Raw genomic sequence first — 21968 nt, 5'->3', positions numbered from 1 at the left:
CTCCTCTCCCTCAGCTTGCAATTCCAGCCAGCACATCGTGGAGCAGGTGTCTGCAGGCAATTTCATGCAGTCCTTTCCCACGTTTACTTCCTGTCTCTTTAACAGGATTTAGCTCAGGTTTGTTTGACTTTTACTTCTAGAGACCGCTGCCTTTCCCACACGTTGGCGTCGTGTTTGGGTTGTAGGCAAGATCTTAAGAGTGCACACATGTACACAAAAGGAGGGAGTCGGTACTCTGGTGGGGGTGGGGGGCAAGGCGGGATTGGGATATTTCAGGTGTGTCTGCAGTGGAGGAGGGTCCCAAATCACGGTGACAAGTGCCCCTGAAAGGTGGCGTCCGCTCAGTGGAGAAAGGCAGGCCACGGTGCCAGTGCGGCTGGAGTACTTTCAAAAGAGGAATCTGGTAATTTTGATTTAAAAATGCCTTCATGGATTTACTTTTTATGCTACCCATACGTACATACACCATCCTCACCCATCGAGGATTCCTGGATCCCTCCTCCCCTGACGTTTTTACATCAATTTTATTCTTACTTGTGTCTTTACAGAAAATGGCACAGAAATCACAGGTTTGGAAGAGCTAGAAGTTATTACAGTTCCGTATTTCGAACACCTCAATATCAAGTTTCTTTCTTCCCACTCTATGTACAGTATTTACACGGCAGGGGCTACAGTCTAACACTTCAAACCAACTGGGGACAAAGACAAGAAGAAGAAGAGGGGGGAGTTCCATGAACGGGATGAGGAAGAAATCAACTGTTGATACGGAATTAAAACCCCAACTCACTGTCTCAGACCTTCCTCTTGCGAGGTATTCCCTGCAAGGGTGGGTGGCATGGCAGAGGGAAATGTCAGGGGGGTGAGGGAGACCTGCGTCTGGCCCCGGGGGCAGCTGCAGGGAGGCCACCCGTACGGACAGTTCCTCTCATCCGCAGACAGGAAGAAGCACCCTGTCACCTATTCCTACACGGTCACTATGTCCCTCCTATTCTAGCGGGCAGACAACACGCATACACCGGGCATGGTTTGAGTTGAACACCGGCTCCTGCTTTGCTCTCCTTTGAGCCCTTTCTCTTTCTCACCCTTCTGGTGACCACTCCTTGATGCCTATAATAGCCCCAGGCCCCCTCCAAGCTTGGCCTCCCGAGGATGGTCTGGATCAAGTGGAGTCGAGATCTGTGGCTTCTTATGGGTTCATTTTACAGCTGGATTGGGGTGCTCCAAGGCAGGACACATGCGAACCGATAAATTGCAAGAAGCTCTAGAAGGGTGTCTTGCATGGCAAGTCAGGGTCACAGGCATCACACCAGGGGGGTCAGGATGCTTCAGAACGCAGGCCCCAGGGCTCCGGGTAAGAGTTCGGCCTCCCCAACAGTGCCATGACCACAGCATTTGTGACGTGTACCCCCTGGCTGCAGGGCCCAGGCCCAGGACTCTACAGATATTGTACATGGCCCCGTGCGGTGCTGGGACCCATGCTGGGGGGGAACGGTGGGGCGGGCTGGGTGTGGAGAGGGCCGGCAGGTTCCTAAGGGTGACTGTGGAGGGCATGAGACAGAGGGTGGCCGAGGGGCTCAGGCTGAGACCTTCCAAGTTTAACCTGGACCATGGGCAGAGGTTGTAGCTGGGCCTGCGGGGCAGCACATCCACACCGCAGAGGCCCAGGCCCGGGCCCTCAGGAAGGAATAGGCTGGCGAGCGCAGTTTTACTGAAGACTGGGGGGCTCAGGACGTTGGTGCCAGAGTGCGGGTCCTCAATCCCCGTCACCGCTGTGGCAGGCAATGAGTCTGCAGCAGTGGGCTTTGGACCCGGCCAGAGCAGAATCCGTAGCGGGTGTAGAGCTGGGAAGGGAAGGCTCTTTCACGCGCGAGAACAGAGAGTAAGGGGTGGATTTGGGCAGGGAGAGTCGCCAAGGGATTGAGTGAAAGCGGCTTGAAGGGGTGGTTTGGGACAGCAAGAAAGCTTCTGAGGCAGGGCTGTTGGGGTGAAGGGGAGGATGCTGGAGAGGTCAAGACCAGATAGGGGGTGTCTCCGCGTGGCCCAAAGCCTCGGCCAGAACTGAGTTGTGCCTGAAGTCACCCCGGGGGTCATGGAGGGCCTGTGGGGCCGGGGGAGGGGGGCAGAGGCCAGGCCCGGGCCCTGCCTCAGAGAACACCTCCCGACACCACAGGCCCCGAAGGGAGCAGAGTCCTGGGGCTCCGGTAGCTGCGTGCCCTTGACCTAAGCCATGTCCTCAAGCTGTGGTGGACTCAGCTTCTCCGCTGGCCTGTCTTCTTCCATGGCGTCCTCCTCCTCTGGCTCCTCGGTATTCCGGGCCAGGCTGTCAGGCCCAGACACAGTCCCCAGCACTTTGGTGCTGTGCTCCTGAGCTCTGGCTCGGAGCGCTGCAATGCTGTTCTCCCTCAGTTCCTCCTGGGACATGGCCGCTGGAGGGTCGGGGCCCCGCTCCTCCGGCTCCATCTTGTCGAGTTTGGGCAGGGCCTGGCGCTCCACCTCGGGCTTCCTCCCCGACTCCGCTGCGGCCTCCAGCGACTTTTTGTGCATCCCTAAAAAGAATTGTTGGTATTCGGGTTTAGAAAAGCGCCTGGGAAAGCCATCTTGAACTGAAAACAGCAAAGATAGAGAGAGGCCAGAATTAAGGACGAGCAGAAAGCCTTACTTCACACACCACAGTCACGCGAGTCCCAGGGGCTGGGGCTGGGGCAGCGGGAGGGAAGCCAGGGGATGGGGCTACAGACCAGCAGCCGGGCACCAGGCCTGCAGAAGGCTTCTTCAAGTCAGGTTCCCCGGCACCTGGGCACTGGGCAGCCTATTCTGTCCCTTCCTAAGCATAGCACTTGCCCCCCACCCCCATCTCTCCCTCCCAGGATTCCAGATCTTAGAACCCCACGATAGGCTGGTGCTGCTTACCAGACATAGGCCTTGAGGGCAGGTGGGGGAAGATGGCAGGAGAGATTTAAGGGGGAAGAAGTCCTTTGGGAAAAACCAGAATGGTGGCCACAGGGACCTAGGGGTCCCCTGAACCCTCAAGAGGGGCGGTTTCACTCACCACAAGCCCACCTTTGGCCAAGGGGGGAGGAAGGTACAGACCCTGGGGCGACAGCCACACCCTTATCAGAAGACAAAAGAACCCAAGTTCCGGGGCCTGGCAGGGATGAGAGTCCTAGCCACCCAACAGGGGGGCACAAGGGATAGACACCGAGCCCTGGGCCCAACCTGCCCTCTGAGCCTCCTAAGGATGACGAGGAGGCCTGTTTGGGAGTGTCTGTGTCCTGCTAGGCTGTTGTAGCCAGGTCTCCCTGCTCCTGGGTTCTGTCCCCTCCTCCAGGGAGCCCGCTCTCCTCACCACAGGGGCAGGGCCCCAAGGAGGGTGCGGGCTCTTACCCAGCAGCCACGGGGCACAGGAGTCCATGATGCCATCCTTGGCAGACTTGAGGATAGACTCTGGCAGGGGGATGGAGTGCCGCACCATGGCCCCATAGAGCCCGTACTCCGCCATGACGCTGCTCCGGCCCCAGCACTTCTCCCGTTTCCTCCACTTGGCTCTGCGGTTCTGGAACCAGACCTGCAAGTGAGGATGAACAGGTCAGGGGCGTGTTCTGAGAGACGCTGAGGCCAGGCCCTTACCTCAGTGTGCCCACTGGGAAGGTCCCCACCCCTTTGCTGGCAGCTGCATCCCCTTGTGACGGCTGGTCTCTCCGGCAGGGTGTCCTTACTTAAGCTCCCCCGCCCCATGGTGCCCCTGGGGTTCCTCCAGGCTCCGAGTGCCCAGAATGAGGACACCCAGTCCTGTAAGAATACGATGGGTGAATTTTTTTTTAAATGTTTTATTTTTTATTTTTGAGAGCGGAATAGAGAGTGCGAGCGGGGGAGGGGCAGAGAGCGATGGGGAGAGAGGATCCGAAGAGGTCTCTGCAATGACAGCAGAGAGCCCTAGGGGGGGCTAGAACTCCTGAGAACCAGGTGATCACATCCTGAACTGAGGTCAGACACTCAACCCAATGAGCCACTAGGGTGCCCCTCTTTTTCTTTTTTCTTTAAAAAAATTCTTTAACGTTTATTCATTTTTGAGAGACAGAGAGAGACACATTGTGAGTGGGGGAGGGGCAGAGAGAGAGAGGGAGACACAGAATTGGAAGCAGGCTCCAGGCTCTGAGCTGTCAGCACAGAGCCTGACCTGGGGCTCGAACTCACGAACTGTGAGATCATGACCTGAGCCGAAGTCGGCACGCTCAACAGACTGAGCCACTCAGGCGCCCCTTTTTCTTTTTTAAATCGAAGCAGTTCTAAGGTGATGGAATAGAGGCCTCATGACAGGGTCTTGCAGGTGGACAGTCCCCAGCATGGTCCTCAGTTCGCCTCTGAGAAGCCCCACCTGGATAGCTCTCTTGCAAGTGTGCATGCCTCCAGCATATAAACAGAATCTCTTTGTGACTCGCAGATGGACAAATGCCTTCCGAGGGCTGGACTAACCGCACCTCTTGTTCAGGGCTCCCTCTCCACCACAACTCCAGGGGCCAGAGCTGTCTGGGAAGCGAGCAAGGGTGGACCCAGGCAGCAAAGGGCATTGCACCTAGGGATCAGGAAGCCGGGGGACACACTCCCAGGAGGCCTGAGTCAGCCCCCTTTCTCTGCCGTATCCTGGCTAAGCCCTCCTCTGCCCTCCATCCTCCATTCACCCTCTCCCCCACAGTTTTGGATCTAACCCTGCATGGCATTTAGGGGAGCTGGGCATCCATCCCTCAGGTTAGAAGACAAAATTCTCCTGGTGTGCAGAGAAAGCGGGGTGCAGACCTAGGAAGGTGCAGTGGGGGGCACCCTAGAGGTTGTTTCTCTGGCCCCAAAGCTGACTGGTACAGGGCATGGGGTACCCTCGGGGTGTCCATAGCACTCCAAGCCGGTGCTTGGGGGAAGGGAGATTCCTTGGTCTCCCAAAGCAGCTTTTCTGAGATTTCCGGCAGCTGCCAGGAGTCAGCGCTAGGGACAGCTGCACTGTCCCTCAAGCAGGTGAGAGGCCCTGGAGAAACCAGTGGGCGCTGTTAGGATCCCAGGCCCGGCCAACGGCCCCCTCTTGGCCCCCTCACAGCCCCTCCGGGCCCTCACCCCCGGGATGGCGAGATGGCCGAGACGCCCCGGGAAGTGGGGGGCTGAGGGGGAGGACAGAGGCGGGTTCCGGGAAAATCTATTAGTTTCCTCTGCGATTTCCATTCCCTCGCCTGAGCCGGGCCCCCGCCCTTCCCTCCGGGCCCCTCCCCCTCCCCCGGAGGCGGAGGTTTCAGCTTTTGATGAAAAATTGCTCCAGCTCTATTCAGGAGGCGGCAAAAGAAGAGTCACCCCCAGGGGCAGCCCTGGGCTGATTGAAAAATAAGTTAATTTCTGTTTGAATCGATGGGCCTCAGGCACTGAAATATCACGGGAAATTAAAGCGGCTGCTCTCTCGGGAGCCGCGGCATTGACCCGCACTAATTAATGCTGGGGAGGCAGCGCGAGCCGCGCCGCGAGCCGCTCCCCCTCCCCGGGGGACCCCAAACACTTCTCATTTAACTAATTAGACGGGGAAAATTGGGTGTTAATTTGTTTAGGATTTTTTCCCCTCTTCCCCCCGGCAGCTCCCACCCCAGCCCCCACCCCGCGCGGGGGCGCGGGAAATGAATGCGGGGCTCGCCGGCAGATGGCTGCCCGGGTCACTCTGCAATCTTCTCCGACTTGATTGCTTGATTAGGTCGTTAGCACATTAAAAAAAAAAATTGCTTGCCGTCTGGCGCTGGCGTGATGAGTGGGACGCGCGGCAGCGCCTGGGTAATTTATCTTTTTATACGGCAAAGAATTTGATTTCAATCTGCAGATATATGGGGCGCCTTTGACACCTGTTTAACATCGCGCCGCTGACAGTTTAACCCTTTGCTGCCTCGGCCGCCGGGAGGCCCCGGGCGGGGGTTCGGATCCGCACGCCCCCGCCGTTCCCGCCGCCGCCGCTATGTGGCGCAGTGAGAGCCCCGACGGCCCCAGGTAGCCGCGAGTCTACGGCTGCGCGCGGCCGGCCGCCTCCAGCAGAGGGCGCCCCGGCAGCCCCGCCTCGCCTCCTGACAACCTCCCCAAAGCCCCGTGGTCACAGACACCCTCTGCGGGGCTGCGGAAAGACCGCACGCTCCACGCACACCTTTAAATAGACCCAAATGTGTGTGACCCTGTTTTGAAACATCTCCATTTGTAAACAACCAGGAACCCATAAAAATGGGAGAGAAGAGGCCCAAGACGCCCTGAGCCACGCCACCCGCAATTAGAAAACTGTCTCTCGTTCCACCCTGGGTGGAGCCGCCTGCGACGAGCTGCACTTTTGCCACCACCGGGTTTGGCACCTGCCGTTCCTGCTCGGGCCCTCCTGGAGAGCTGCGGAGCCAATGTGCGGGACCTTTCCCCTGGTCTGGACCCAGGACCTCCAGGAGGGCTCCTGCCAAGGAAAGGGTTTATGCAATTTGAAAGCCACTAGATGGCTGCGCTTCGTGTGCTACAGAGCGGAGATCAGCAATGCAAGCCCAGGCTACCTCGCTCATCGTCCTGGCCTGGCTCTGAGCTGTTTAGATCCCTCCCCAGCGCCACCTGTCTGTCCTGCAGGCGCTCTGCCCGACTATTTGCCAACCCCAGTGCCTGCGATTTGTGAGACCTCTGTCTTGTCCTGTCTTCCTGCCCAATAGCCCTCGGTGGCCCTCTATAAGTACCCACTTGTCTCAAGCTGCCTTGTTCCATGGAGGATAAATCTAAAAGGACTAATTCACATAAAAATGTAAGTGACTTCTGGTTTCATCCACCTCTCAGAGAAGGCAGAAGGATGAAGCCCTTGGCGATGGAGCGAGGCACCGAGTCTGACCACAGAGAGTTGGGAAGGCTTTCTTTATCAATCTAAGTCAGACATTTACTTCCTGGTCAGGAGCTAACCTTCTTGCTTGAATATAGTGCACTATAAAACAACAAGACCACAACCTCTTAACTGGAACCCATGCAGCCAGACTCCACCATGTTTTGGATTTTTGAAAGAAAATGTGATGTAAATACCACCATTACATGGCATTCTACTGCAGCAGCACACCCATAATCAAACTCACTAGTTTGGATTTCTGCAGCAAAGCATATGCATATTCATACTAAAAAGGATAAATAGGGGCCCCTGAGTGGCTCAGTCGGTTAAGCGTCTGACTTCAGCTCAGGTCATGATCTCATGGTTCGTGAGTTCGAGCCCCGCATTGGGCTTTGCGCTGACAGCTCAGAGCCTGGAGCCTGCCTGCCTGCCTTGGATTTTGTGTCTCCTCTCTCTGCCCCTCCCCTGCTCAGGCTCTGTCTCTCTCTCTCTCTCTCTCTCAAAAATAAATAAAACATTTAAAAAAATAAAATAAAACAGATAAATAAAAGCATAGGGAATAATAAAGAGCATAAAGTTGGGTCTGGTTTTTGCCATTAGTGAGTTTTGGATGACGCACGTAGGAAAGAACCCTGTTTTCAGCATGGTTTGGCGTTACGGATTCTGGAGAAGGGCTTGTGGAGTATGCAAAGGCAGAGACACCCCACCCACCCCAGTGTAGATGCCTGGGAAGATGCAGCTCTCTGACTTCCTCTGGATTCCATGAGCACTGGTGCTTGGGGTGGGGGGCGGGGGGCAGGGAGCTGGCGGGGGGCAGGGCTCTCACATGGAAACAGCATTTTTATAGGAACACTAAAGAAGGGGGTACAGACTTGGGATTCAGATTATCTCTGGGGCCTATAAACAGAACCATTTTCCTGGGTCTCCTAATTTGGGCAAATGAATAACCGGTCTGCAGATCAGACTTTGCCCACAGACATCCCCAGGGGAGTTGGTGCCAGCTGGTCGTTCAAACCAGGAGTCATCCGGACCCTCGGTTATGGGCTCCTGGAATGCCTGGCTCTCTGCAAAGACCAGATGCTGCTCCAATTTATGGAGGAAACCTGGACAGCCAAGACAATTTCTTTTTAGGACAGTTGGCAGGGACGCGGTGGCGGTGGTGCCTCGGAGGGAAGTGGACAAGGAATGAGCATTAACCCTAACCACTCTTCATATTTGCCTTTCTCTTCCCTTCCTGGAAGCAACCAGCATGTGTACAGAACTTTGAAGTGTACGGGAAGCACTGAAGGCAGACAGTCCTGCACTGGAATATTCTCAGCTGTGACAACGACTGCTGTGTGACTTGGGGCAAGTTCCTTGCCTTCTCTCAGTCTCCATCTCTTCAAATATGAAACAATACCTATTTTTCAGGGGTGTTTGAGGATTGATGACAGAAGTGAAAGTTTCGAACATCCATGCTCATCACACAGAAGGTAGGTGTTCAGGAAGTGCTACTTGTTATTTCAGTGGAGGCACAGAATAGCAGCAGGAGTCTGCCCAGAGGGAACGTTAATCAACAGCATTACCTGCCCCTCTGGCCTCCTCTGCATGCCCTTTAGCAAGGCTGGACTGACAATAATAACTCCAGGAGAGGGGCAGAGAGACAGAAGCAACCTTCAAACCATGCTAGTTTAATACAGACAGCCTCTGGTTTCCCCTTAGGCATCCAGAGGGCCCAACGGATTTCCCTGCCACTCTCAGCACATGTGTAAGGTATTGCAGACCCTTGAGGCTCAAATGCAAGAGAACACCCATGCAGGTGCCCAACGCTCCCTGCAAATTGGCCGTGATCAGAAACTAGGAAGCCTAGGCCCTGCAAATTGGCCATGATCAGAAGCTAGGAAGCCTAGGTTGGAGATCCTTGCTCTGCCTCCAACGGTCTTGGTGATCTTGGGTGCATTTCTTAGCCTTTCGAGCTTTGAGTGCCTCATCTGTCCTGTAATACCACCCTCTTGAAGGTTTGTTATAAACATGAAATGTAACAGTGCATGGGAAATGCCTGGCACGTAATAATAATTCAAGACCCCTGGCCTGATGCTGGATGAATTCTGTGGATAAATGTGCAGCAAGACGAGGTTCCGCTTTCCAGAAAATGCTCAGTGGAAAACTTTTTACCTAAAGCCAGGTCCTTCCTGGCCCCGCTCCCACCTCTGAGGTTCCTTCTAAGCATTTAGATCTTTTTCCCTACTTGGTCTCTTGGTTCTGGCAAGCGCCGAATACTCCCTCAGTCGCTCGCTCCTTCAGTTTCCTGGCTGCCCACTTTCTAGAAGAGACTGCCCCTCTCATGCGACGGTCGGGTCTGGAACTCTTCAGCAGAACCTGTGTAAAGGTCACGGTCCTCACCTGCCTGACACTGCAGGGCTCAGAGTGCCTGAGCAGGGACCCAAAGTGACGCCCATAGTCGCCGGATTTGGCACTCCAGGCAAGAACTTCCGGCTTGGGAAAGGATCTGGGTTTCCTGGTGCATTTCCCCTCAGAGGTGGTGCCCCAGCAGCGCTCAGAAAGCCCAGTAGGATGCCTCTGGCTGTCAACAGCTAGTCTGGCAGGTGCCTCCACAACTGGCAGAGAGGGTCCCAAGAGTGTGTGCCTCCATTGATAGACTGGACCTGGGGAGGGGTACTTGCCAAACAGGTGCCCTTCTGCCATAGGGCGCACTCGGAGCAGACCAGGCAAGGCTGTCAGCCATTTCTCTCGCTGTGCGTGTGGCCAGCGTGAGCAGCTGTGGTTGTGCCCATGGCCTCCCTCCTGTCCTGGAAGCTCCCATCTTTGCATTCCCACCGGACAACATGTCCAGGGCTCCTTCCCTCAAAGGTCTCCCAGGAGACCCTCTGTGGTTTTCCCAGGACTGTCCCCCCTAAAGGAGACATCTTGTACAATGGATGCTCTTTGCACATTCTGGGCACTTGCCTCCCCAGGCCCCGCCCTCCAACCTTGTCTTCCTGCCGTCAGGCCTGGCTCTGTCGGCCATGTGGCAGTTCCCATCACATTCACCCAGCTTCTCTCCTCTCTCCGCCGGCTGGAAGCTGATTAATTTGGGCTCGTTGCTGCAGTGATTTAATGACTTAACACTCCACATGCGCTCAGCATTCCTGACACCATATTTCAGCGTCTCCCTTCCTGTCCCAGCTTCAAGCTCAGAGAAGCTGGGCCTTGCTGCAGCCTCTGACGTCCAGTAGGGGGCGGCTTTGCCCACGTTTCCCAGTAGCCCAGGCAGCATCCTTCCGTGCACACCTGACAGGTCATCTTGTCCCTCATCCCGCCCTGTCACCCCAAACTCTACTTCCCTCCACTCATATGAACCCACCTGAAATGCAGAAACTCCTTTCCTGAGCCTCTGTCCCAGCATTTTTACTTTGGCTGCCCACAATCACCTGGAGAGCTTCAAAAATATACAGATGCCCAGGTTTCACACCAGAACGGCTGGGCTTGGAAGCCCAGCATGGGTGTCTTCCAAAGCTGCCCTGGGATGCTAATAAATGTTCCAGGCTGAGACACCCTGCAACCTTCTGTCAAGGTACATCTTCTATCTTCTGGAGTAAAATTCTTTAAAACTTTGTTCCCTATCCTTGGGCAGGGATCCCTTTAAAAGAGGCAGAATGGGGGACGCCTGGGTGGTTCAGTCGGTTAAGCATCCGACTCTAGATTTCAGCTCAGGTCATGATCTCGCGGTTCGTGAGTTCCAGCCCCTCATCAGGCTTGGGATTCTTTCTCTCCTTCTCTCTCTGCCCCTCCCCCAGTTGCTCTCTCTGTCTCTCAAAATAAATAAAACTAAAAAAAAAAAAAAAAAAAAAAAGTCAGAATGGAACAGCACTAGTCAGAGAATCCAAACCATGAATTTATATACAAGAATGTGCCCATTCAAAAAAAAATTTTTTTTTATGAGTGTGTTTTTGAGGTTTTTTTCTTTAAGAATAATGTCTGGTACTCAAACAAATTTTGGTTTTTTTCTTTTTTTTAATTTTTTTAATGTTTATTTATTTTTGAGACAGAGAGAGAGCATGAACGGGGGAAGGTCAGAGAGAGAGGGAGACACAGAATCTGAAACAGGCTCCAGGCTCTGAGCCATCAGCACAGAGCCCGACGCGGGGCTCGAACTCACGGACCGTGAGATCATGACCTGAGCCGAAGTCGGACGCTTAACCGACCAAGCCACCCAGGCGCCCCAATTTTGGTTATTTTTTTGAGAGAGACAGCGTGAGTGGGGAGGGAGTAGAGAGAGAGAGAGAGAGAGAAAATCCCCTGCAGGCTTCACACTGCCTGCGCAGAGCCCAGCGCGGAGCTTAAACTCATGAAACCGCAAGATCATGGCCTGAGCTGAAATCAAGAGTCAGACCGTTAACTGACTGAGCCACCCAGGTGCCCAATATTGGTTATTTCTATAAAGGTTTGATATAGGTCCCCACCTGACCTCAAACCATCTCTGTTCCCCCAGCTTCAAGTCAAAGCACAGGCTTCAAGCTCAAGAGGAGGTGGTGAATTTCTGGGCTTTAGACGCAGACCCGGGTTCGAACCCTGTGCCCCCCACTTGCGAGCTGTGTGGCTTTGGGCAAGTTGCTGTGCTTCCGTTTCCTCCGTTGTCACCAGGATTTAATGAGATCAGCGCTGAAATGGCGTGAGCACTGGGCATTTCCCCGGGCATCACGCGGAATTCATTACGCACGGCGCATAGCATCTGCACAACAGGCAGGTGTCACCATCATCCCCATTTTGCAGGAACCAGAGGCTCTGCAAGGTGAAGTAACTTGTCCTGTCACTCAGCTGGGAATGGTGAAGCCAGGATGTGTTTGGCTCCGAAACAGTGCCCCTAATCACCCTACCTACTCCCTTGCCCTGTGCACGTCATGTATTCAGAACACCTGCACATGGAGACTGCTCTGTAAATGACAGCTGTGATTGTCCCTGACACAGGCTAAGGCTTTCTCCCCCAGCGCCACCTGGGGCACGGACATTTAACAGCTCACAAACACCTCCGGGAGGCAGCATTTAGCCAAAGAACGCTGTGGTGCTCAAAGACTGAGAGATTCTTGTCTCCATTCTCCCATTTCTACAGTCCTCACAGTCCCAAGGGCAATCAATTTACTCCACACCCTAGCTCCTCCTTGCTGGTTCCTGCAGCTTCAGAGGCCACAGATAGATGCCCCCCCCCCCACCCCGCCGCCCCCAGGCAACTTAGAGAAGGAGGGGGGCATCTGTGGCAACCGCAGTAACAGCTGAGGAAGAGCCTTCCCCCAAATCCCTCACACACTCCCGCCCACCATCACCACTGTCACCGCCATGGCCAAACAGATTTTAGGACGACCCACCCACCGCAAGAGAGTTGTTCCTTCCTACTGGTCAGTGGTGCAAAAGTGAGGCCTGACAACAGGGGAGTTTTTCAGCCGTCCACCCCAGCCGCTCGTAATCGCCAACTTTGTGCTAAGGAAGGGCCAGGTATGGGTTACCACTGCACGTTGACCGGATCGGGCCTTGGCTTACACACACGCGCACGCGCACACGCACACACACGCGCACATATACGATTCAGAATCAACACCCAGGCTTACCCCACTGGACCCAGTTGGGTGGGGGATGACGGATCCAGGCCACCATGGATAATGTACCAAACAGATAATCTGCTTATGAGTAATAGAGCTCATTGTTAGTGCCAACGTCTAAAGCTACTGGCTGAAATTCCATATCACTTTCCAGGGGAGAGGAAGACTCTTCTGGAAAAGTAGCTCATGTCTCATTTCCAATTCTCGGGTTGTCCAATGAGAGAACACAAAACAACCCACAACTTATCTGGTTCCTTCTCCCCCCAGCACATATCCCACCTGGAGACCCAGGGTTCTTGACTGGGAGGGGTTTCAGGAAGTCAGGACACCCCCTACCAACAACTTTTCCCAGCCTTAGCAGTGAACTGTTCTGGACCATTCCACTGACGGGAGCAGCTTTCATTTAAGGATGTGATCCAGTTGAGGCAAATCCAAATCTGGAAATGTTTCTCCTCCTACCACACTCACTTCTGCCTCATGGAGGCCCTGCCTCAAAACCATCCGACTTCATCTTCTCCCAGAGAAACCATTAAGCAGCCACACTCCTGCCCAGCTAGCGATGTTCTGGCCTTGGGAAGGTCTTCCTGCTGATGAAGGGAAGCCCTGCACCCACCACAGCTGAGAACACTCCTGTCCAGACCCATGGCCGGTTATTCCGCAAAACTCTCTAGGAGAGGCGCACCTGGCTGGCTCAGTCAGTGGAACATGTGATTCTTGATCCCAGGGCTGTAAGTTCAAGCCCCATGTTGGGTGTGGAGATTACTTAAAAATAAAATCTTAAAAAAACAAAACAATGAGCCACACTTACAGGCACAAGTCCCCAGCCACATCCCAGGGCAGGGCCAGCTGTTCACATGTGAGAGGAAGAAGAAGCTTCCGGTGGATGGGTGGATGGATGTGGTGGGGAGTAGACAGAAAGGGAGGGGGCAACCTTTTCTTCATGGGTCAGGGGAGTGGGAAGAAAGGGAAACAGAATGGGGTCAGGGCTAGAAGCCACTCTCCCCCTCTCCCCACCTCTGGCCTTGGAGCAGACATTTAGCTGTCCTAAGAGATACTGACCACAAAAAGACCCCACTGAGAGCCCATGACCCACCCAGCACTCCTTTTCCCACCACAGGCCCCTTCACGGTCTGCCTGACATACGCCTCAGGAAGCCTAGGGTCTGGAACAGCAGGCCAGGCTACGTCATCTAAGTCTCTTGTCCCCAACAGTGCCCACGTCACGTGGTGGGTGTTCAACAAATACCTGTCAGCTTAAATGAACTGTTATTCATAAGGACCCATAGCAGGGGGGTGGGAGATGGGGGTCACAGGTGTCCGGGAGCCTGGGGCAGTCAATGCCTCCGAGGGTGGGGAAAGAGAGAGGCGGGGACTTGGGGCTCTGTTACCTGTATCCTGTCTTCTGGTAGCTCCGTTTTCATGGCCAGCATCTCCCGGGCATAGACATCTGGGTAGTGGGCTTCATTGAATGCCTTCTCCAGCTCCTCTAGCTGGTAGGAAGTAAAGATTGTCCTACGGGGAGCAAAATGACACACTCAGGATCCAGCAACTGGAAGACACTGTTCCAGAGAGGATAGAATGGACCTCCTCTATGCCACCTGGACAGACCCCAAATACAGGCTGGCTCAGCACAATCCGACATAAACTCCTTCACACACACACTCACGCTCACAGATATTTACACACACTCATAGCTTAACACTCTAGACTCGTCTTCATTCAACACTGAAGATCCACCCTGCCCTTCTTGGGAGGACATTATTTCATAATGTCGGTGACATTTCATAGTGGGAGTCTTTCTAGAAGCGATTGGGGGGAAAGGGTGTTCAGAAATTTTAGAAAACTGTAGAAGGCCCTTCTTCTTCCTTCTAAGCACAGAGTGAGGGACTCACCAGATAACTTAAAGCCTCTGGCCCCCTGGGACCTGCTTCCCAGTTTCCTCTCACAGACAACAAGTAGTATAATAGTCGATCCTTTTTTATTTGGTCGTTGACCTTTTAATGACATCCAAGTTCAAAGACCCACCAGAAAGTCAAATGCAACTGCATTTGAGAACTGAATCTCCCACCTCCGCATGCACCCCAACACCTTGCCCTCCTTACCGGCCCTTCCCCTGCCAGCATCCAAATTTACTAGCTCCTTAGAGCTGCCTGCAGACCCCCTCCACTTCGGGGCGGTCCATTCTGGTCCCTCTCACTCTGAGAGAGCCTACCTACACAGCCCCCACTCCCCACAGAGCAGTTTCCATTGACCTGTTTGGGTCCTGATCTGTTTTAAACATCTGGTACAAGCTACAGCCTTTCTTTCGCCCTGGGCCAATGTGCAAATGAATATGGTCCAACACAAAATTTTACCTCCAATATCAGGGGCTTCATGGAGCCCATCTTTTTTCCATGAACTATACACATCCACTTAAAGGCACAAATTCTTCTCTTTTCAGACCTTATAGTCCAGATTCCACAAACCCATTTGTAAAAATGGTACATTCCACGCTTGAGCCTCTGGGATCTGACCCTGGGACCAGCACGGGGTGGGGGGTGGGGGGGATTGGTTAGAATCCTTCACCGATGGCCCTCACTTTCACCCTTACCCAACACAAGGGAAAAGTATAGGTTTAAGCCCCAGTAGGTCCTTGTGCTGGTGTGTCGGCTTTAATATCTTGGGGGATGATGCAAGGGATGTGTGAGGAAGAAAGATTCTGCCCTTTATAGAAAATGACTGGCTTGATTCTAAATCGTTTCTCCTATTCTCCTGGGAGGGGGGAATGGAATGTTTATGTATACAGAGAGTGAATTCTTCAGAATTTTGAAGATCTGCTAGTTTCTATTTTGCTCTTGTCACTTACTAAAGGGCCCCTGGAAGAGATCGTCCAAATAAGCAATCAAAATATGCAAGCCGTTTTCAAAACCAGGGAAACAAAGTCACACAGGTATTGTGGTTTGGCCAAAGCCAAAGAAGAGACGTTTAGAGATTTAGAACCATTCAAGTGCCAGCCTCTGCATGGGACAGCTCTCATGGAAAAATAAAACAAAATAAAACCTCAAATGCCCCAAACTTTCCCTTAGTCCTACCTCAGAGCGAATCCCTGTGCTGACACCGACGTGCCCTCCAGGGAGCCTCCTGTATCCCCAAAGTGGGATCCAAACCCTGCTCCTGGCTTTGCGCAGAACCCCAGCCCCTTTTGGTGCCCACTGCATCCTGTCTGCCGAGCTGAGCTTTCCCAGTACAGAGAAGGGCAAAATCTGAGAGACTCCCAAGGCTTCTGCTCCATCCCTCCTCCCTTCTCTTAAGCCCAGCATATTTCAGAGAGAAAAAGAGATGCCCATCTCTCATGACCAGACTCTAGGGTCTCTTACCTGAAATCCTCAAATGAGAGAAGTTCAGGAAAAAATATTTTTTACTAACTAAAAGCTGCACTGGCAATCAGTCGCCGTTCTAATAATATCTCTAATAATCTGCTCCCTTTGTGCACCAGACATAACCTGAAACCCAGGGCAGGTGGTGAGTTATACTGTCGCACGGAGAAGCCTCCAAAGCTCCCAACCATCTCCTCGGAGGGGAGAGTGTCAGAGGAGGACAGTCAGGAGCGTTAAGCATAGACTTTGGGCTATGGGTCAGCCAGCTCCAGGTGCCACACAAGGACATGTCCTGGAACAGAAACACTGTTCCGGCATGCAGGGGATGCTTTTTCCAGAACTCTCCTTGCTATGTGAACCCTGCTTCTCATTCCATACCAGCACAGAAGCAGTTCAGCCCGGACTCTGAACTGTCCTCCCTCCATGGTCCCCGCGTCTGCTCGGGGAGGCTGACAGGATTGCCCACCCTGGGACCAGCACGAGATGGGCGCACTAAAAAATGTTCTAATGAATATGTGTTGGATGAATGAATGTCCAAAGTGACCCAGGATCAATGCTTCCGTTTAAAACAAAACGAAGCTAAACAAAACAAAACCACCACCGGGGTTACTGAGAAACCAAGTCAAAGTTCACCCTCATTCCAGCCTGAACCTATTGGGGTCTTAGAGGCCAGGAAAAGCCATTTTACAAGGTGGAAGCCAATAGAGGGGTTTTCAGGGGCTAAGGAAGAGGAAAATGCAAAAAAGTACCCAGAGAAAGGGTGCCAAGAGGCTGAGAACGAATTGGGGAGAAGAGGATGGGGTGGAATGCAGCAGGGAGAACTCGCAGGGGAGAAATGTCGGGAGAGTCAGCAGGAACCCTGTGGACATCCCACCTAGACTGGTGCGCAGAGATTTGGGGAAACACACCGGAGGGTGAGCACCGGGAAGGAGTCTGGAGGCAGCGCTTGCAGCCAGTCGGGCAGATTTCTGGTTCTTGCTTCTCTCTTTCCTTAAAAACCTCCCCATAAATTCCTACAAGGACCGGGCAGCTGTGGAGTGGATGTGGACAGGAACGAGAGTCTGGGGTGGGGGCGGAGAGGGTTTACTTTTCAGGAATTACCTTTCAGCACCTATTACATTGCAAAAATGTGCCAGTAATGCCAGTTTGAAGGCATATCTTTTAAAATTCTCCCTTTAGCCTGTGCCCTAGTGCAGCCCACTCCACTCCAGCTGGGGCTGGCGGGGTCAGCCAGTCCACACACCTTCCCTCCCCATTTTACAGACGAGGAAACCGAGGCCGGGGGACGGAAAAGAGACTCTCTCAGGATCACAAAAGAGCAGAAGCCTAACGAAAAATTCCCATCAGTGCAGGTATCTCGCTCAAGATTTGGGGAACGGTGGGAGCAGAAGACTGGGGGGTGTGGCAGAGAGGACAGGGACCGCGGGAGAGGAATGCGGTCCCGGGGGCCGAGGGCAGAGGGACCCGCGTGCGCGGGAGGTACGCGCGGCTTTCCGAAGGTGCTGGTGCAGGGATCGAATCTGGGGGCCGTCTGCCCCTCTCCGGCTCGGGTTTGGCCTTATCCTTTCTCCCGAAGGAAAAAGCCCGCCCCGTGCCGCCTCCCCGGAGGCCACACACCATCCTCGCCCCGTGTGGCTGGACGCCGGGGTCCCGGGCGGATGTCCCCAAACAACGTTCGGTCTCCCCGCCCCGGCACAGCCTCAGGTTTCAACTCACGAGCCGGCGAAAATAGGGTCGGAGCGACCCGACCCCCACACAGGACACGGCAGGGAGTGGGTGAGCAGAAGAGGTAGCAGAAGGCGCCGCAGGGGCCTTACCTGTGTCTCCGCTTCTTCCGTTTCTTGGTCTGGTTTAAAGCCGATTTGGACATTTTTCGGTCGCTGGAGGAAACATCTTCAGAATCTGAAAAGCGGGCGGAGGCACATGCGGCAGGATGGGGGGAGCGCTCGCCGGCGCCCGGGGACTTGAGGCGCCCGAAGCCCGCGAGGGCCCCACCCCGGGCCGCCTGCGGAAGCGCCGGGGGCCTGCTCTGCCCGCCTCGGATGCCCTCCGAGAGGGCGACCCCATCCCTAAGCCCCGGCTGGCTGTACCCGCGCCGGCGCCCCAATCCGCAGATTTTGAACAGATTTCGTTGCAAGAGAGGCAAAGGCCCCAACGCGCCTGGGGCAGGGACGGCGGTGGAGCGAGGCAGCCTCAGGGAGTCGCGGGGCCCGCGGGCGGTGATCCCCGCGCTGCGCCCTGCCCCGCGCCGGCAGCCCCGGCGCCCCGGGCCTTAAAGTTGGCCCCGAGGAGCGGAGCCGAGGCGCCGGGAGCTGGGCGCCGGGAAGGGCTGGGGTCTCTCCGGGCACAGCCCCTTTTTTCCGTGCCTGCAGAATGCGCCCCCGCTCGAGACTGGAGAGACTGCGACGCGCCACTTTTCGTTGCCCCTCCAAATAAAAATAAATAAATAAAAAGATAAACGAAAAATCGGGGGAACTGCCGAGCGAGAGCACGAGCCGGAGCCCGAGCGGGTGGGGACGCAAGGCCGGGAGAGCAGTCCAGGGAGGGCGCGGTGGGGTCATCCCGGGGGCCCCCCGAGCCGGCAGGCGCCGGCATCGGATATATTGTGGCGTTTAGGAGCAACTGAACGGCGGCCGCTTCGGCCGCAGCAGAGGCCAGGTTGTCCGAGCGCGTGGGGTGAAAAATAAACCCCAGCTGATCAACGTGGGCGTTGTGGAACGGAGAAAAAAGAGGAAGGAACAACAACTTTGGATACCAGGGCTGGGGCCGAAGCGGGCACCCGCTTCCCCGGGCCTCCAGCACACGGAACAGAGCGAGGGTCCTCCGGGAGGCCGGGGCCGCAGTGGAGCAGCGGAGCTGGGGGCCCGCAGCCCGCCCCACGGGCTCCGACACGCCAAGCCCGGTTTCCGGTGGGGCCCCAACCTGGCGCCGGGGCAGAGCGGGGCCCGACGAGGGGACGAGAGAACAGCGCGGAGGCCGGAAACGCCGGGGCCGAAACCAGGCGGCCAGCGGGAGCATCCTCCGGGCCCCTGCCCCGGGCGCGCCAGCCCCAGGCCGGAGCTGCGACCCCTCGGCCAGGCGCGAACTTTTGCGCCCGGGGGAGGCCTTGCGGTGCCAGCGAAAGCCGACGGCGTGGAGCTCCGGCTCTTGCCCCCAGTCAGGCAGCCTGGCAGCCTCGCCCTCACCTACCCGAGCTGGCCGTCTGGCTGGTGTCCAGCGGCCCCGACGCTCTGCCCAGCGGCTGCAAGTGGACGCTCTGCGGGTCGGACAGCACTTCCAGGAAGGTGGGCTGCGCGTAGAAGCCGGGGAGCCCCCCGGGCCCCAGCAGCCCCATGCCGCCCACTCCTGCGGGACTGAGCACGGAGCGCGCCGCCAGCAAGTGCCCGGGGGCCAGGCCGTCGAGGGCAGCCCGCGGGTGGGAGCTGGGGGGCTCCTTGTTCAAGCCCAGGATCTCCTGAATGCCGAACCCCGTGCACCTGGCCGGGGCGACCCCCGAGGAACTCTTGGCCACAGTCTCGGATTTGGGCTTGCTCAGCGCTTCCCCCGCTTTCCCCGTCATCTCCCGGTTCTTTGGAGGGGCTGAGGCCGCAGGTCTTTCGCTCCCCCCACCCCCCCGCCGGGCTCCCCGCTTCGCGAAGTTGGTCCCAGGTGCCCCCTCCGGTGTCTAATGCTCTGGAGCCCCAAGGAGATTCCCCTTTTATCCAACCAGGCGGCAGCCCAAGTGGGGTCAGAGCTGAGCAGCCAATCACCGGGGCCAGGAGCATTAGGAATTCCAAAAAGCTGGCAGCTCCCGCCGCAGGCAGTACCGAGGGGCCAGGGCGCTGGGGGCCGGGCACCGGGTGGACTCGGCAGGACGCCCATGGGCAGAGACCCCAGGGGCTGAAACGAGTCAACAAGGTTCAGGGCTGTTCCAGGAGGCTGGGTGGCTTGGGATTCTGGGCAGAGCCTGGCTGGGCCAGGTCCCTGGGGTGGGGTGGGAGGATGGGCTGAGGGCCGGCGCTAGAGGCTGGGAGTCCTCCTCCCTCCTTCGTGTCCAGTGCAGGTTGACAGGGTCAGAGAAGCCCAAATATGGGATCCTTGTGTAAAAGGCAGAACAAGGAAGAGGGGTAAGTGGGCTGGGCAGGGTGTGTGGTGGCATGGGAGAAAAGAGGGGGCCAGGGTGTGAAGAGGGAGATGTGTGGGTGGGAAGGGCTCCACATTTGCCTTGCGGCACAGGATAAAGTGCCTGGTTCAGAAGAGCTACTCAGTAAACATTGGCCCAATGAATAAATGAAGGCTAAAGGGGTCCAGAGTAAGAGTCTCTGGTGGGAGAGAACAGTGGTGATTTCATTTGGAGAACAACCATGGCCATCTGAACATCTTCCTAGAGTAAGCATGAAGTGTGCCCAGCTTCCATGGAGGACTTCATTTATTCTTCCATCCATTCATTCGACTAAAACGGACTGAGCACCTTACCAGCTCTGAGCTAGGAGCGAGGGGTTCTGCAGTAATTCAGATAGACAACACAAGGGATCGGCTATCCCTTAGAGTTCACTGAGCACACAGAACGAAGAGGATGGGATTGTTGGTGGGGAGGAGAGGGGTTGGCGAGAAGGCGTTAGAGGCCATTAAAAGGTGAGATCGTGTCTCCAGTTGAGTGGGATCCCTTGACTAACTCCTGTGTTGGAAGTTGCAGAATTGCCACCAACTGGGCCAGTTGAAAAGTGGTGAGAGGCAGGAGCCTTATCTGGGGAAAAGCCTGAATTCCAAAAGTGGGCAGTGGAGCCACTGGTTTCCTGCTTGAGGGCTCTGCAGGGAACATGATCCCCTTGGGCCCAAATGTGAAGTGAAGGTGATTCTACACACACACACACACACACACACACACACACACACACACACACACCTGCCATGGACTTCTGAGGCCCTGCATTACACCAGCTCAGCTAATTCTTCTGTGACATTCTTGGGGCCAGGGACTGTCTTATCTACGTTGGCATCCCCGTCTACTGTGCCTAATATACACTAGGTTTTAAATCTTTCTTTCCTTTCTTTTTCTTTTTCTTTCTTTCTTTTTCCTTTCTTTTTCTTCCTTTCTTTTCTTTCTTTCCTTCCTTCCTTTCTTTCTTTTTCTCCCTTTCTTTCTTTCTTTCTTTCTTTCTTTCTTTCTTTCTTTCTTTCTTTCTTTCCTTCTTTCTTTCTTTCTTTTTTAAGAGAAGTAAGCCTTTATTTCCTTGCTTCACAAATAAAGTTGGTTGAATTGATTGTTTTAAATATTTCTTGAATCAAATTCACCCTATGACGCAAGATAAAGACAGGGTTAGTTTCCTTAGGCCAAGACTGGAAGGCCAGGCTGGGGGAGAGATTCCATTCAGGATTTCTTGGCCAGTCAGCTGCAACCCCCCAAATAAATCGAAACCTCCTAACCCAGCCTACTGCCAGGGTGTCTAGTGCCCTTTGTGGTTGGCATGAGACCAAACTGAGAGGTAAGAGGAGACCCCGTAGGGTATGGAAACTGAGGTCTTGCTATCAGGGCTGTGATGAGATGGATCTCCGCTCACTGTGGCCTGGTCCACACAAGAGCTGGAATTAGATTGGGGTATTTCTCAGTGAGGGAAGTGTCTGGAAGAAGTATACTGTTCACTCCAAGGCCTGCCTCCTCATCCCATAATAATGTCATTCCTACTGTGCGTCTGTCTTGCTCATTCCCTTTAGGCAACATAATCTGTCCTCACAAGAACCCTTTTAGTGTCTTGGATCCACAACTGAAAGTTGACATAGCTATTCTTGTTTTTTTTTGTTTTTTTTTTCCTTATTTTTTCTTTTCTTTTCGTTTCCTTTTCTTTCTTTTTTCTTTTCTTTCCTTTTCTTTTCCTTTCCTTTTCTTTCTTTTTTCTTTTCTTCTCTTCTTCTTCTTCTTCTTCTTCTTCTCCGTATCGTTGATACACGTGGCATAGATATTCTCACTTGCAAGGTGCAGATTCAAAGATATGCAATCTTGAGGTAGCCTACACCTTGTATTCTATGGATTTGGGTTCCATGTGGCGTCAGTCACATAGATAACAATGTGAGTGGTGCCCCCTGGAGTTGTGCAAAGCGGTGGCTTTCCCTTCCCATTTTATGAATATGGAAACTTAGGTTCCCGGAGAGGTTAGGTAACTTGTCCCAAGTGACCGAGCTAGTAAGCGGCAAAGACCAGACTCCA

The 21968-nt window shown here is 54.6% G+C and overlaps 1 protein-coding gene across 2 annotated transcripts; it reads right to left on the bottom strand.

The window, feature by feature from the left end:
• Positions 1 to 407: 407 nt before the first annotated feature.
• On the bottom strand, positions 408 to 19731 carry VSX2 (visual system homeobox 2). 2 transcript variants are annotated; one of them, XM_023255850.2, is made up of 5 exons: positions 18974 to 19731; positions 17602 to 17686; positions 13817 to 13940; positions 3385 to 3565; positions 408 to 2603 (listed from the first exon to the last, which is right to left on the bottom strand). In XM_023255850.2, the coding sequence occupies exons 1-5, from the start codon at positions 19341 to 19343 to the stop codon at positions 2221 to 2223; spliced, it is 1143 nt and encodes a 380-aa protein (XP_023111618.1). In that variant the 5' UTR covers positions 19344 to 19731; the 3' UTR covers positions 408 to 2220. The 2 variants fall into 2 exon arrangements, with proteins under 2 accessions (XP_023111618.1, XP_011281630.1); XM_011283328.4 differs by having other exon boundaries at positions 408 to 2546; positions 18974 to 19725.
• Positions 19732 to 21968: the final 2237 nt, after the last annotated feature.

This window comes from Felis catus, chromosome B3 (assembly GCF_018350175.1).
Source record: "Felis catus isolate Fca126 chromosome B3, F.catus_Fca126_mat1.0, whole genome shotgun sequence".
NCBI classification, from domain to species: Eukaryota; Metazoa; Chordata; class Mammalia; order Carnivora; family Felidae; genus Felis; species Felis catus.
This window is presented reverse-complemented; position numbering and strand designations above follow the sequence as displayed.

What these genes read in the sequence shown, in the direction of transcription:
- VSX2 (XM_023255850.2), bottom strand. Translation starts at nt 19,343, where the DNA reads ATGACGGGGAAAGCGGGGGAAGCGCTGAGCAAGCCCAAATCCGAGACT. An exon ending in CGGAAGAAGCGGAGACACAG is followed by an intron (nt 13,941 to 17,601) that starts GTAAGGCCCCTG and finishes TGCTCCCCGTAG; the next exon opens with GACAATCTTTACTTCCTACC. An exon ending in TACCAGAAGACAGGATACAG is followed by an intron (nt 3,566 to 13,816) that starts GTAACAGAGCCC and finishes CCTCACTTGCAG; the next exon opens with GTCTGGTTCCAGAACCGCAG.